This window comes from Urocampus carinirostris, chromosome 4 (assembly GCF_059441175.1).
Source record: "Urocampus carinirostris isolate Australia breed hairy pipefish chromosome 4, RoL_Ucar_1.0, whole genome shotgun sequence".
Taxonomy (NCBI): domain Eukaryota; kingdom Metazoa; phylum Chordata; class Actinopteri; order Syngnathiformes; family Syngnathidae; genus Urocampus; species Urocampus carinirostris.
The window spans coordinates 14,427,235-14,443,815 of NC_142352.1; the positions used below are offsets into that span (position 1 = coordinate 14,427,235).

Consider the following 16,581-nt stretch of genomic DNA (forward strand, 5'->3'; position numbering starts at 1 on the left):
ACAAACAGAGAGTGACAGGACTGGGCTTAAAAAGGGACAGGGAGCCAATTAGATAGCCCGCAGTGGCTGGTGTCAAATGAGCGGGCACAGCTGATCCAAATCGGTAATCATGACACTATCACTCTTTCTCTTTTCATCTTTTTGTCTTTTTATCTTTACATTTTTCCTTCTTCAATACTCTTTATTTCTTTAATTTCCCTCATTCACTCATTCCTTCCTTCTTTGTTTCTTCATTCTTCCTTTCTTTCTTTGGACTCATTACTTCTCTTTCTTCCTCTCTTTTTTCCTTCTTTTCACTTGAATATTATTTTGCTATTCCTTTTTTTTATATTCTCTTCTTTTTTATAATGTATCTCTTTCATTACAATAACTTATTCTCTTTCATTCTTTGTTTCTATCTGTCTTTAACTCCTTTCTTTCTGTATCTTTTTTCTACCTTAAAATTATTTATTTATTTCTCTGTTCAAAATGATTTATTTTCTCCTCCTTTTATAATGACTTTCTTTTTCCACAATTCATTCCTTATATTTCTCTTTCTTCACTTTTGCTATTTTATTGTGCCTTTTCCTTTTTTAAACGTACAAAAAAACAATTTGAAAAAAAACAAAGGGAAAAATATTAGGTAAAATGTAGATACAGGGCAGCACAGCGACGCAGTGGTTAGCGCGTGTGCAGCACAGTTCTAAGGTCTTGGGAACTTCCTGTGTGGGTTCAAATCCAGCTACCGGACTTCCTGTGCGGAGTTTGTATGTTCTCCCCGTGCTTGCGTGGGTTTCCTCCGGGCACTCCGGTTTCCTCCCACTTTCAAAAAACATGCATTTCAGGTGGATTGGCCGGTCCAAATTGTCCCTAGGTGTGACTGAGCGAGTGAGTTGTCTGTCCCTGTGTGCCCTGCGATTGGTTGGCAACCAGTTCAGGGTGTCCCCTGCCCACTGCCCGATGATTGCTGGGATGGGCTCCAGCACCCCCGCGACCCTACTGAGGATAAGCGGTGCATGGATGGGTTGATGGAAAACAGATACATAAAACAAGACAACAGTGCAGTGTTGGGTGGTATCTCCCATGCTCATTATACAAAGTTCAGTCTTCTATCCATTTTCCCATTCGTCCACAAATTGTGTCTCCTGTATTCTTATTCATGATGCGATCCTCTCCATTACGAATAATTCCTCCACAGTGCACACCCACTGCTCCACAGTGGGGGGGGCTCTTCTTTGCTACATAATCTTGTTATTACTTCTTTTGCTAGCTGTTGGAAGAATTTTTAGCAGGTATTAATCTTTCTTCCGTAGTATTTCTTCTGTTAGGTACCCCAAATAGAGCACTTTCAATGTTTTGGGTATATATATATATATATATATATATATATATATATATATATATATATATATATATATATATATATATATATATATATATATATATATATATATATATATATATATATATATATATATATATATATACCTCTGCAGTTCATCCAGAGTGATAATGGGCCTCTTGGCTGCATCTCTGATCAGTTTCCTCCTTGTATGAGCTGAAAGTTTAGGGAGACGGCCTGATCTTGGTAGATTTGCAGTGGTCTGATACTCCTTCCATTTCATTATTATTGCTTGCACAGTGCTCCTGATGTTTAAAGCTTGGTAAAAAAAATTGTATCCAAATCCAGCTTTAAATTTCTCCACAACAATATCTCGGACTTGCCTGATGTGTTCCTTGTTTTTCATGATGCTCTCAGCGCTTTAAACAGACCTCTGAGACGATCACAGTGCAGGTGCATTTATACAGAGACTTGATTACACACAGGTGGATTTCATTTATCATCGTTAGTCATTTAGATCAACATTGAATCATTAAGAGATCCTCACTGAACTTCTGGACAGAGTTTGCTGTACTGAAAGTGAAGGGGCTGAATAATTTTGCACACCCGCTTTTTTGTTTTTATTTGTTGAAAAAAAGTTTAAAATATCTAATAAAGTGCGTTCAACTTCAGGATTGTGTCCCACTTATTGTCAAAATAAATTACAGTCTTATATCTTTACGTTTGAAGTCTGAGATGTGGCAAAAGGTCACAAAGTTCAAGGGGGCCAAATAGGAAAAAAGACAGAAAGAAAAAAGGAAGACAGAAAAACAGATACAAAGACAGAAAAAAGAGAAACAAAAAGGAAAGGCAGAAAGAAAGAAAAAGAAAAAAAAGTAAAGACAGAAAGACAGAAATAAAATACTAAAAGAAAGAAAGACTGAAAGAAGGAAATAAAGACAAAGATCAATATAGAAAGAAAGAAGGAAAGAAAGACAGAAAGAAAAAAGGAAAGACAGAAATACAGAAAAAATACTAAAAGAAAGACAGAAAGAAGGAAAGATGGAAAAAAAGATAGAAAGAAAGATGGAAAGAAAGACAGAGTGAAAAAGGAAAGACGTAAAAAAGGAAAGATGGAAAGAAAGAAGGAAAGAAAGACAGAAATACAGAAATAGATAAAGAGGAAAAGACACAAATACATAAGGAAGAAAGACAGAAATAAATGAAAAGAAAGAAGGAAAGAAGGAAACAAGGAAAGACAGAAAGACAGAAAGACAGAAAGACAGAAAGACAGAAAGACAGAAAGACAGAAAGAAGAAGAAAAAAAGAAGTTCACAATATAAAGATACAGAGAAAAGAGAAGGAAATAATTTGAAGAGGCAGCACGGCGGCGCAGTGGTTAGCGCGTCTTGGGAACCCCCTGTGTGGGTCCAAATCCAGCTACCGGACTTACTGTGTGGAGTTTGTATGTTCTCCTTGTGCTTGCGTGGGTTTCCTCTGGGTACTTCCATTTATCATCGTTAGTCATTTAGATCAACATTGAATCTATGTATATATATATATATATATATATATATATATATATATATATATATATATATGTATATATATGTATATATATGTATATATGAATGTGTGTACATATACATGTACACGTGTGTGTGAGGCTTAATTTATATGCACTGCACATACAGTACAGTAAAAAAAAGCTATATATTATATATAACATTAATGTAAAAAATAATTGAATAACTTTGAAAACAGGAAGCTTGAATCAAAGACGCTGGATGGTTGAGGATAATAATAATACACTTTACTCAAAAGCAGCTTTCAGTTCTTCCCTGTACACAGAATATCAAACAACAATAAAACAAGAATATAACAAGCAAGTGATAAAGACCAAATAAAACCAAAGTAAAGTAAAATTACAATTTAGGAAACTGACCATTAAGTAGGATGTCTAATTATTGAATAGAAAAATCTCAAAATCTCATGTTTAGGCAAATAAAGGAAACTTTGCATATTGTAGCTGGTGTTTTGCATCTTTTTTTAAGGAGAAACATGCTTTTGATGTGAGGCCATGGTTGCTCCTCCTCGTCTGTGTTTTCATAGTTGGTATTGCTAAGAGACATTTTTGAATACATTTAATCCACAAACAAAATTTTCACCGCTGAAGTTGAAAATGGTCATGTGACGAGGCTGCTACGTTTGATTGGTTGAACACGGTAGAGCCTGGCGGAGTTCTGCGTCAAAATAAATCGGCCTTAGCGGAGACCGACAGACAGACACTTACTTACGTGGAGGGAATTTTTTTCAGTAACGAAGTAACGACTTCAATGTTTCCTAATGTAGAAGAGTAAAAGTACCGTTTTTTTTTTTTTCACAAATTTACTCAAGTAATAGTAAAAGTATAGGGATTTGGAAACACTCTGAATATAAATGTACTCTGTAACAATCAGGGTTGGGTAGGGTTACTTTAACTTGATTACTTTCAATTACTTTTGGATTACTCCAATACCAAATATGCTAATAAAAGACAAAAGAAACTAAATATGAATAAAATTACTAAATTCTGTGCAGGCTTGGGGATGAACGGAATACATGGAACGGCAAAAATAATGTTGGCAAGCTGTTTGGATTTATTTTCATTTTGTTATGTTAGTTTTGCCGGAGATCAAAGAGATCAAAGCTTACCACGTGTTGTGAGTCATAATTCTATTCATATTTAGTTTATTTTGTCTTTTTTTAGCATATTTGGTATTGGAGTAATCCAAAAGTAATTGAAAGTAATCAAGTTAAAGTAACCCTACCCGACCCTGGTAACAATCCACCTGTACTTTGAACCCATTATCATTCGGTCTTAGAAGGCAAACCAACTCAAAATCCTCACCTCCCTTTCCAGATATTTATTTCCCAACTCTCTTATTCCAGATTCCTGTTTTTACTGTTTGTTATTGCTCCCATTTTTTAACATTTTTTCATGCGCTATTAAATTCCATACCTCCGTGTTTGCCATCCCTTATTCTATACTTTTATATTCTGCAGCATCTTTACAACAATAAATCAGGGGTCTAATTTGTGCTGCGTAAAAGTTTTTCCCTAGGCTTGGTAAAGCCAGCCCCCCTCTATCTTTGGGAATCTGCAGAGTCTTGTATCGAATTCTAAGTTTTTTCCCAGCCCAAAAAAACCTGAGCATTCACTTATCCCATTCAATCAATTCTGGTCTGGGAACCAAAACTGGAAAGGACTGGAAAAGGTTCAAGAGCTTTGGCAGGACACTCATCTTAACAACCTCTATTCTTGAATTCATATCTAATACTATATTTGGCTATTGTTCAAGATCCCTCATTCTTTCTTTATTCCATTTTCGGTGGTTAACATCAAATACCTTGTCCAGTCAGTGTATTCTATTCATTTGCTTTTCCAATTAATTCCGTGCCTCTCCTTTAGTCCCTGTGCTGGAACATCATTTATTGGCCAAAGCTGTTTTAATGACATTAATTATACACCATAAATTTCTAAGAGTTTCATCAATCTAGGAAAAGTTTTGTCGGGTTGGGTTAAATATATCAGTATGTCATCTGCAAACAATGTCTTTTTATGTTCTTCTCTTCCTATGACTAATCCTTTTTATCCCTTCATCTTGCGGTTCAATGAATAGTACAAAAGGTTTGGAGACAGCCCACAACCTTATATTTCTTTCATTTATTTATTTCTCTTTTCTCCCAATCTTTATGTTATGTATCTATTTCCTATTTTTTCTTTTTTTTTTTTTATTTGCTTCTTTCTTCTGAATTCTTTTTTCTATATTCCTTCTTTTTTCTTCATATCTTTAAACTATTTCCTTCTCTTTTCTCTCTATCTTTGTATTGTGTACTTCTTTTTTTCTGTCTTTCTGTCTTTTTGTCTTTCTGTTTTTTTCTGTCTTTCTGCTTTTCTGTCTTTCTGTTTTTCTGTCTTTCTGTCTTTCTGTCTTTCTGTCTTTCTGTCTTTCTGTCTTTCCTTCTTTCCTTCTTTCCTTCTTTCCTTCTTTCCTTTCTTTCTTCTTCATTTATTTCTGTCTTTCTTCTTTATGTATTTGTGTCTTTTCCTCTTTATTAATTTCTGTATTTCTCTGTTTTCTTCTTTATTTATTTCGGTATTTCTGTCTTTCCTTCTTTCTTTCCATCTTTCCTTTTTTACGTCTTTCATTTTTTCACTCTGTCCTTTTTTCCTTCTTTCTTTCTATCTTTTTTCCATCTCTCCTTCTCTCTGTCTTTCTTTTAGTATTTTTTCTGTCTTTCTGTCTTCCTTTTTTCTTTCTGTCTTTCTTTCCTTTTCTTTCTTTCTATGTTTCTCTCTGTCTTTATTTCCTTCTTTCTGTCTTTCTCTTTTCATATTTTTTCTGTCTTTCTGTCTTTACTTTTTTCTTTATCTTTCTTTCTGCCTTTCCTTTTTGTTTCTCTTTTTTTCTGTCTTTATATCGGTCTTTCCGTCTTTCTTTTTTCTTTCTGTCTTTTTCCTTTCTTTGTTTTTTTTTCTTCTAAATTAGTTTTTCTAAAGTGTTTCTTTATTTTCTTTATCTCTTTATTCTATTTCCCTTTCTTCTACCATATTTTTTCTGTCTTTCTTCCACAGTCTCTTATGAATTATTTTTCTTTCTCTTCATTTTACTCCAATTAGATAGGCTAGACCGCCTGATTTCAGATTTTAGTTTTAGGACTAAACCACGTCTAAAATGGACCAGACCAGATTTAGCCTAAAATCCAACGTCTAAAAGACGTCCGGAACTGAGTGGTGTATTTAATTCAGGCCTTTATGTTTTTAACCTATAAATCATTTGTTGCTTTTTTCCCTTTTAGTTTTTTCAGAGTTGTGGCCCACCAAAACCTTCAGAGGTGGGCAGGTCCGCACGCGGCATCTCTGATGTTTTCAGCACTCGATTCAGACCGTACCCTCCCGAGGAAAAGCCCACCGCCGCCACAGAGACCAGCCTCGATCGACTGGTAACATATATTTTTTTATTATGTAGTCACTTAAGAGTTTTAATCATTTCTAATCAAAACATGGATGAATTTTCTGGACCTATGCTGCAAAATACAACTACAGTGGAACCTCGGTTTTCGAACGCCTCTCAGTTCGAACAAATCGGAGTCGGACCAAAAATTTCGAGAAATTCTTGCTTCGCTGTTCGGTCAAAAAAATCGGAGTTCGAACGCCGGTAATGCGTGAGTGCGCACGCTAGGGTGCGATGCTGAGCGGCGTACGGGTGTAGATCGCTCTTTTCCTGACCAACTGTTATTGCGTACGGACGTGCTTTGTTTTGCTTTCGCTTTTAATATAGGTGTACCAAGTGTTTTAGCCACAAATTATGCCTCCGAAGAAAGTCAGTACAAGCAGCAAAGTTGCTACAGGTGAAAAAAGAAAAGTAGTGCGTACAACTATTGCATTTAAGAAAGAAATAATAGCAAAATATGAAAGAGGTGTGCGAGTGTCTGATCTTGCTAGGGAATACCCCACCGTCCACCTGCGCCTTCTGCTGACAAAGGTAAGAAACCCTTTTCATAATTCTTTTATTTATCCTTTTTTTATTTTTAGACGTTCATGTTAGCGTAATCTTTCGTACGGAAAATTACGATAACGCGAACGTACGATTAGCCTGGGTTAGCTTTGTTTACGTTAAACATTCAAGGTAAACATTCAGGGTGTTGGAACGGACCCCAACATTCAGGGTGTTGGAACGGAGCCCCCTTTCCAATGAACCGTTCACCACTTGTTGTGGAGACCCGGGTGCTAAATGACTTGTAAACGACCTGATTTTTTTATTTTTACACGTTCATGTTAGCGTAATCTTTCGTACGGAAGATTACGATAACGCGGACGTACGATTAGCCTGGGTTAGCTTTATGTTGACGTTAAACATTCAAGGTGAACATTCAGGGTGTTGGAACGGATTAAAACGATTTACATTATTTTTAATGGGAAAAATGATTTTGGTGATCGAACAAATCGGTTTTCGAACAGGGTTCTGGAACGGATTATGGTCGAGAACCGAGCTTCCACTGTATAGTCCATTGTTATTTTGTTTACTTTATGAACAAAAACACAAGAATGAATCATATCTTTTGGCAGTCTGTGTGAAAAATATTTCACAGTTTATTTTAAAAGGCATGAATAATATTTCTTTTTATTTGACTTGAGTATTTGTTTTCTTCCTGTTTTCTGCTCTTTGTTCTAGAGAGGCGTCTGGATGACAATGCAACACAGTGTAAGCTTTTTCTTTTCTTCCTTATTATTTTTTTGCACTCACATCAGGTCATTCCAACCGAAACGGGCATGAGAAAAATCACACATTTTCTCCACAACTCTCAAGAGTAATATGACACAGTGACTTGTGGCTTATTTCCACTTGCCCCTCAATTATAATGTGCTGGAATTTAAAAAATAGAAAAATGAAGGAATCTGGGCCAGCCTCTCCTAGGGACAAGGAAGCCTTTCTCTGAAGAATATGACATTTCATTAAAGATCTTGATTAAACATCTAGATGTGGAGGCCTGCCTGCTCCTGAAGGATTTGTGGGATCCAGATGAAATTTGGTTTGGATATTTTCTGCAAGAGAAATATAACACATTGACTTTTGTTAAAGAGAACAATCACAATGATGTAGCCCATAAAATACCGTATTTTCCGCACTATAAGGCGCACCGGGTTATAGGGTGCACCCCGAAAAAATAGTTTTTGGTCCTATATTTGACATACATAAGACGCACTGGATTATAAGGCGCTACAATGGGAACGTCGACAAAACAGTCAGATAGTTCAGTCAAACTTGTTACCCCCTTCAACATTCCGAAAGCTTGCAAAGAAGCAAATAGGTGTCGTAGGCACGTGCGGATGCGGTGTCCGTACGATGTCACTAAAATGCATCGTTCCATCATTCGGAAGGTTAAAGTCTGGGATTCAAGAAATACCAACCATTCCTTAGTTTCTATTTTTGCTCGCAACTTTACTGTGCATATGACAATAAACACTTGGAATTGAGTTTAACTTAAAAATAGACACTCCATTCCATCCATTATCTACACCGCTTATCACAGAAACATCGAGTTCAGTCTGAAACAAGATACAGGGAAAATATAAAGCCGAAGTAGCTCACCGGAGTCGTTGTGTTCAATAATAATGTGCAGCCATGGTCCTCTTATATCCGTGAGTTTAGTAAATCCAGGAGAATAAAATATTTACAAATACAGAATAGTAAAAAAATGCTTTATGTATGCCGTCAACGATTTGCTATACGCATTCATCTTTTTCGGCCAATTGCAGGCTTTGTTTTGCCGCTTCAGCCAATGCCAGCCTGTAAATGATGAAAAGGATCCGCCCCTTGACCTCCGAATAACTTTAGCCAATAGTGATCAATTCAAATGATGATTGACACATTGATTAGCCAATGAAACGCCGGTAAATAAATCCCAGCATACACCGCGGACTACTTGGCGTTCGGGGGAAAATCGAGTCGGCGGCTGCAAGTTATTTGGAAGACTTTGCAATTTAATATTGATCCATAAATAAGGCGCACTGTATTATAAGGCGCATGGTCAGCTTTTGAAAAAAATTAAGACTTTTAGGTGCGCCTTGTAGTGCGGAAAATACGGTACTTAGTCATTTCTGATCAATGTTTATGAATGCAGTAGCTAGATGAAGAACAGACATTGTTCCCCACCTTACAACGTTTTTACTCCACTGTGTGGAATAAGATGCTTTTCGGACTCTATAAAATGAAATGCACAGTTGAGGCCGCAGTCCACTATCCCCGGTTGACTATTGCTGGAAGCAGAGGCCAGCAGAGCACATTATTTTCCGGTTCGGCCTGCTGAAGGGTGGTATTGCGGCTCAACTAAAACTAACTGCATTGTTTTGGGCGTGATCCTCTATCTCCAGTCTACTATCGCTGAGCACAAATTTGTGTCATGCGTGGTGGCTTTTTTCCATTATTTCCGCCGAAAATGAACAGTACCTGTAGAGCCATGGTGCATTATCTCCAATCCCATATTGCTGTGAGCTGGGAGCGGCGAGGTGCTCTGCCTCGGCTGAAATCCAATACAAAGCTGCGGCCGTGATCCATTATCCCTGAATAACTATTGGCGAAAGTAGAGGCTGGCATTGAGCATTTTGTATCCACAGTTAGAGACGCTAAAGAGTGCCATTGTTGCCTGCCTAAAATGAACTGCATTGTTTTGGCCACGACCAATTATCCCCAGTTGACGATTAGACCTGAGAGCAGGTGTTAAGAGAGCAACTGCTTGTCATGCATGTTGGATTTTTGTTTTTGGTTCCTTCTGCCTAAGATGAACAGAAGCTGTACAGCCGTGATCCATTATCTCTTATCTAATATTGCTGTGAGCTGGGACCAGCCAAAATATTTTTTGTCTGGAGGTATGCTGTTCTGCCTCACCTAAAATATAATACACGGCTGCGGCCACGATCCAGTATCCCCGTTGGCCAGCAGAGAGCATTTTCTTCTCCAGTTTGGGCCAATAAAGAGTGCCTTTGTGGCCTGCCTAAAATGAACTGAACTTTTTTGGCTGCAATCCATTATCACCAATCGACTTTTGCTAAGAGTGGGCCAAGCGAACACATTTGTGACGTGTGTGGTGGCGGCTCTTTTTTTGCCCGTTTGTTTTCCTTACAATGAACAGCACCCCTACAGCCGCAATCCATCATCATTGGTTGACTATTGAAAAATTGGAGGTGTGAGTTTATGTTTCGCAGGGGGTTCTGGTCCCCATTAACCGTGTTGACCAAGGGATTACAGTATTTATTTGTAAAGCTATTTACATTTCATATGCGCTTGTACTAGATTTAAATACTACTTACGGTACTGTAAACAGTTTTGATATTTTAACGTTTGTAATCCACAGTGATATGAGTTTACAACGGATTCACGTCATATCTACTGTAATGGAACTCCCCTTAGTTTGCGGATGATCTGTTCCAGTAAATCTATAAAACCAAATCTTATTCCCTGATGTGTCTTGTATAAAATCCTAGTGGTTTGTTTTCGTTGATAGAATTTAGCGGGATCAAAATTGTTTTGATTTTGATAAGAACTGCCTCACATCCATTCAAAACGGAGCAGCGTACAATTTAATGCGGCTTAATGGAAGAAATTGAGTATAATATCCGTCATCATGTTTCTCTGTGTATAATCGCTTTAAGATAACAATCATTATGTTGTCATTTAGCCGGCTGCTGAGAAAAGCTGTTAGCGCTCATTCAAAGATCAAATTGCTTTCCCCGATGGCCCAACAAACAAACTAGCGCACATTTCCTGTCTTGTTTTCTATCAAAAGCGTGATCGCGGGGGTCACCGATCTCTCTTCGGGTACTCGGCGAGGAAATGACATTGTATGAAGCATTGTCCGAGGAAAACATCTCAACAACAAACTCCACTCCGGAGTTTATTCTAGGGATGCAATATCACTGTTTTTTTCCTACCGACACTGATAAGACATACAACCCTGCATCTAGGGACTGCTAATCTCTAACTTTGTTTTTTTAATATTTAGAGATTTAAAAAAAAAACCTTCGACCGATCAATATTTGTGATAAGAAAGCGATTATGAATGTGAAAAAATGTGAAAATATGTCACTTCAAAACATCCAAAAGCTCCTGAATGACACACATGCTTTGGCCAAGTGGCACTATCTATTCCAAGCTGTACACATTAGTACTTACAGGGTTCATACAGGTGCTAGAAATCCTGGAAAATGCTTGAATTTGAATGTTTTCAAGGATTGAAAAGAGCTATAATTTTGGGCAAAGTTCTTGTAAATGTTTGACATTGTGGCCATGTTTCTCAACAAGTCTGCTCAAAAATGGCGCCGACACTGCTCTCGGGTGGCTTTGCTTTGCCATTGCATTTTTTCCTTCCTTGTGATTAACAGCGGTTGGTCTTAGTTTGTATGGGATTGTCCTTTGAAGTCTCATCACCCCCTACAGGCCGCACCCAAGATGACAAGAGCATGTTACACCTTACCAGGGTACTAGTAAATGTGCATTAGTGCAGAACCTACGTATCAACTATGGATATTTATTATGAGCCATGCAAAAACTGAAGGTAGCATTTACCAGTGGTAAATTGCAGAACTTCCTGCAACAGAAAATTTAAGCACCATACAGTCTTACTGGGCAGCACGGCGGCGCAGTGGTTAGCGCATGTGCGGCACAGTTCATGTCATGGGAACCTCCTGCGTGGGTTCAAATCCAGCTCCAGACTTCCTGTGCAGAGTTTGTATGTTCTCCCTGTGCTTGCGTGGGTTTCCTCCGGGCACTCCGGTTTCCTCCCACATTCCAAAAACATGCATTTCAGGTGAATTGGTCGGTCCAAAATTGTCCCTAGGTGTGAATGAGCGAGTGAGTTGTCTGTCCACGTGTGCCCTGCGATTGGCTGGCAACCAGTTCAGGGTGTCCCATGCCCACTGACCGGAGATGGCTGGGATGGGCTCCAGCTCCCCGCGACCCTAATAAGGATAAGCGGTACAGCTAATGAGATGAGATAAGATGAGACAATCTTACTGTCATTTTTTTAATATCTAAAAATCGCATGTCTTTTAAATGCACACACAAGAATAAAAATTGCATGAGTAAATCACAATTATATTTGTGGCTCTGCAAAATACACGTTTCACACCAGATTTCTTCTTTTAATGGTACTGGATAAATTGTAAAATTGGATTTGAAAGTCCTTGAAAAGTGCTTGATTTCGGCCATAATACAGGTGTACGAACCCTGTGTCTATAATAAGTAAAAATAATAACAATAAATTGGTCAATTGCGGCTGTAGAGGTTCCTCATAGCAGCGCACAAGAAGCAAATTTACGTCAGTGAGGATTTGCTAAAGGAATTCAAAATCCTATAATATTTACAATTCACTTGGTGCATTTCTCAGACAGAAAAGCAACTTTACTTGAGTCCATTTCACTTCTCAAATATCATTATTTGTCTTCTTTATTATATATTGAACTGAAATTGCTGATCCGAAAAACCAATTATTTATAAAGGAAAATGATCTGGGATGCCCAAACTTTTTCATTTGACTATAAATGCTTCAACTGTTTTAAAAAAAATAGTGTTGGTTGATCAAACATGACAGCATGGCACGAAATGATAACATTATCTCGTTTATTGCAATTAATGGGGACCAAACCCCCCCATGATATGCGTAGATCTGTAAAGTACCTCCCCTATTTTAAACATGCACCGTCTTGCAGTAATAATGGATTATGGCCGCACAGATGCTTTTCAGAACAAAAAAAAGAATTACACAATGTTTTTCTCTCAGCCCCACTTTCAGCAATAGTCGATCAGGGATAATGCGTCTCAGCCAAAGCAGTACAGTTCATTTTGGGCAAGCCACAATAGCACGCTTCAGTTGCCTGGACTGGGAAAAACAGCGCTTTGCAATGCTTCAGCACTGATTGACTGGGGATAATGGCTCACAGCCACAACCATGCTTTTAATTTGATGCGGATGAGAACGGCTCACCTCCCTCTTTCTGCCAGGGTCTCTCAACAATATGGGATTCGGGATAAGAGATCACAGCCTCGTGAGTGCAGTTCATTTTCCGCAAAAAAACTAGGCCAAAAAAGATTCGCAATACATAACAAAAGTGCCAACTTCCAATCATAGATAATGGATCGCGGCCATACGAGTGTACGTCACCTTTTTCGTGGACAGATGTGCAAAAAAAGAGTCGATTGGCCTGATTAAAATGTGCTCTACTGGCCCCCGCTTGCAGTAATATGCGATTTGGGATAATGTATTGCAGCCTCACGCATGTAGTTCACCTTTTGGTGGACCGAATGGCTAACAAGACATACTAAGTAATAGATCATGGATTGTTTTATAACGTGCGATGCACGTAAGAAGTAAAATACGGAGTAAGGGATTACAGTCATTATTGGGCGGGTCTTTTTTTTAAATCGGGCCGATTACTGACGTCGTATTTTTGCATCAATACCCAAATTGAAATTACTGACGAGAGCAGGCCTCCTTTAAATGAAATTGGAAAAGTGTTTTGTAGGAAATGCATAAAAAAAAAATAACCTAATTAAATCTAAAATGGTTCCGAGTAATCCCTCTTTGAGAAATAATTCAATAAACACGGTGGAACATAGAGATAATAGCCAATCTCAAAATGACCAATGGTGACATAGCCAAATTGCTTAAAAGCATTTAGTGCGCCCCTAAATGGATCCCGACAAATAAACTATAGCAATGTCTGCAAATCCCATTTCCTCCAAAACCTGAGCACAAAGAAAATGAAAGGGAATTGCAAGACTGAAAATTGTCATTCACACTGCAAAGAAAAAAAAAACATTCTTCATCTATCGGCAACAAAGGGACAATGGTGACAAGGGAGGCACCCAAACATGAACATTTTTGCATGTGTTGTATTTTTTTAACATTATTATTTGATTCGTACACTTTTCGTTTGGCGGGCCAGGTCAAATGTGCTAGTTAAGATCAGTGTTCCCTCTAAGCTGCGCGCGTGCGCATTTGCGCACTGCTCGCACATTCTGAGCGCACAAGAAAATCAAGCCAGCGCACAAAAATGAGGGCTCAAAATTACTAATTAAGAAGCGACTTAAGTCAAAGTTACAGTGCATGAAGGTAAAAATACAAGGGTTCCTCTGACATTGTGTCCTAAATGCGGTATTTTGAAGTCAATGTCGAAGTAGAACGAAGTGAAGTAAAGTTAGTAGAGTTTGTCAAGAACCGGCTTCTTCGGCTCGGCTCAATAAAAGGAACCGGCTCTTTCGGGTCCTACACGGCTCTTCAGGTTTTTTTTTGCTTCTTTAATCCCAACATGACCAAATATCATGTAAAATTATGCACAAAATGACTCAAAAGAAGAGGGGAATAGAACAAAAAAGAAAAAAATACCAAAATGAAAAAGTAGTGAAAAGCTGAGAAAAAAGAAACAAAAGGTAGATAAAAAAAAGAGGAAACATTTAGAGAAAAGCCAGAAAAAATGAAAAAAAAGAAACATAGGAAGAAAGTAAATTGAGAACAAAAAGAAAAAAGTAACAGCTCGGAAAAAATAAACGCAATGAGACTTTTTTGAAAGGAATTTAAAAAAAAGTACAAAAAAAACACGGAAAAAAACAACATTGCCAACATTGTACTTCCACTAAAAAATGGGATTAAGTACAGTTCTGTATCTTGCAACCGACTAAATAAGCCCCCCAAAATGTTAATATTATGCGACAAAATATATCGGGAAAAAAAAAGAAATGGATATCTTGTGAAAGACGTTTGTAGGCCGTACAACCTTTTGCAATAGTACATGAGTCAATTCATTCAAAAGAGAAAAATAATTTTGCATTGCCGGAAACTCGGCAAAATGTAACTTGATGTCAAATTTTGGACATGTTTCATAATGACTTAGTTGCCACACTTGAGATTGCTGTTGCTCACTGTTGTTTCAAGCGTTGCTCACCGACTTTGTGTGAACGCTCAGACCTGTGGAAAATTAGAGGGAACATTGGTTAAGATATATATTCTCGTTTTGAGTATAAAAATTCCTATTTCACTCAAAAAAACAAGGTAAAATAACTAGAAAATGGAAACCTTTTGTCCACTAGATTAACTACACCAGTCTGTCATCCTGCTGGCGTCAGGACAATAAGATTTAGGAGGGCCCACTTTGGGAAAAGCCTGATCCCCTCTGCCATCACCCTTCAAAACAACAGGCCCTGGAGACCCATCCAATCAGTCTGCAATAACTCTCTCAGTGTTATATATGGTTTTGTTTTTTTGTTATTTTGTAATGTAATGCTGCTTTTTGACCCCAGAAGTGAATTTCCAATTAATTAAAACTAATCTTAAAAGACTAACAGGCAACATACTGCCGTAGTTTAATCACCCTGATACTGGACGTAGGAGGCAAATGGGCAAACTAACTAGACATAAATGAAATGAAATGAAATGATCTGCATTTATATAGCCTTTTGAGCTTCCCAAAGCGCTTTACAATGTGCTCCACATTTCCCAATAGCGGCCTTGCAGCCATGTAAGGCGCTAACCTGCTTATTGGGGGTATTAGGGGTTCAGTGTCTTACCCAAGGACACTTCGACATGTAACACGGACGAGCCGTGATTCGAACTGGGATCCCTTGATCCCAAGACGAGCGCTCTACCTCCTGAGCCATTGCCGCCCCACAAAAGAGACAAAAAGAATGAGATAAGAGAGAGTGAGTGAAAAAGCGCAAGAGAAAAGAAAGAGAGAACAAGAGAGAGACAAAGTGAGATAAAGAGAGGAAAATAGAAAAAGAAAGAGGAAAAAAATATATGACATAAGTAAAGAAAAAGCAAAAAATGAGAGAGAGAGAGAGAAAAAGACACAGAAAGAGAGAAAAGGAGAGAGAGAGAAAAGAGAAAGAAGAAAAAAAGAGAGTGAAAAAGAAAAATAACCCTAACCCTAACTACCACAAGGACACATAAACACAATTAAACATGTGTGTCACTGGGTTAAGATCTTTTTATGATTTATCTGTAGTATTATTATTATTATTCCTATATTTTTATTTTAATACTTCATTATAATTTTTTGCTGACCACTCAAGAGAAAATCTTACTGATGCACTGTGAGCTTAAAACTCATTGCAAAGTTTTGCCAGAAAAATGCTGCCTTTTCTACTCTGATAGTCAAATAACTTGAAAAAAATAAAATAACGTGAAATTAAGAATTTTTGCAATGTTATTTGAACGAAAAAACAAACTCTGAACATACCGGAGAGCTTACCAACGGGGCAGAAGTAGATGAGCTGCCATTTTGGCTACTCATTTTGAGAGAAATTGCTAGCTAAACAACAGGTCAGATGAATGATGAATCCCAAAATATGTTTTATCTTAACGCACTACGAGTGTGTTTAATCTTTATCATATTCATATTTAAATAAATATGGTTCTGTAGGTACACATTTTATTTCTATTTTGGGTATCTTGGAATGCTCAGGAACGCATTAGAAAAAATTATATTCATTCATATGGGGAAAAAGGTTTCACAACTTGAACAATTCAATGTTCGGAAAATGATCTTGAATGGAAGTTTGAAAACAAGGTAGCATTCGATCGAAGTACTCTATTTTTCACACTGTAAGGCACACCGGGTCATAAGGTAGACCCCCAAAATAGTTTTTTTGTGATATTTTTTGACATACTGGCACAATGGACTATGAGGCGCATAGAAATAATACTACAGTTAGAGCTAGGGTTGCATAAAAAATGAATATATTTC

The 16,581-nt window shown here is 37.6% G+C and overlaps 1 protein-coding gene across 1 annotated transcript in view; it reads left to right on the top strand.

The window, feature by feature from the left end:
- The window catches only part of LOC148366899 (glypican-6-like), a 200,287-nt gene that overhangs the window by 154,603 nt on the left and 29,103 nt on the right, over positions 1-16,581 (top strand). The window contains exons 6-7 of the mRNA XM_088333720.1: positions 6,142-6,285; positions 7,518-7,547. Coding sequence (XP_088189846.1) covers positions 6,142-6,285; positions 7,518-7,547 — 174 coding nt within the window. The remainder of the gene's footprint in view (positions 1-6,141; positions 6,286-7,517; positions 7,548-16,581) is intronic.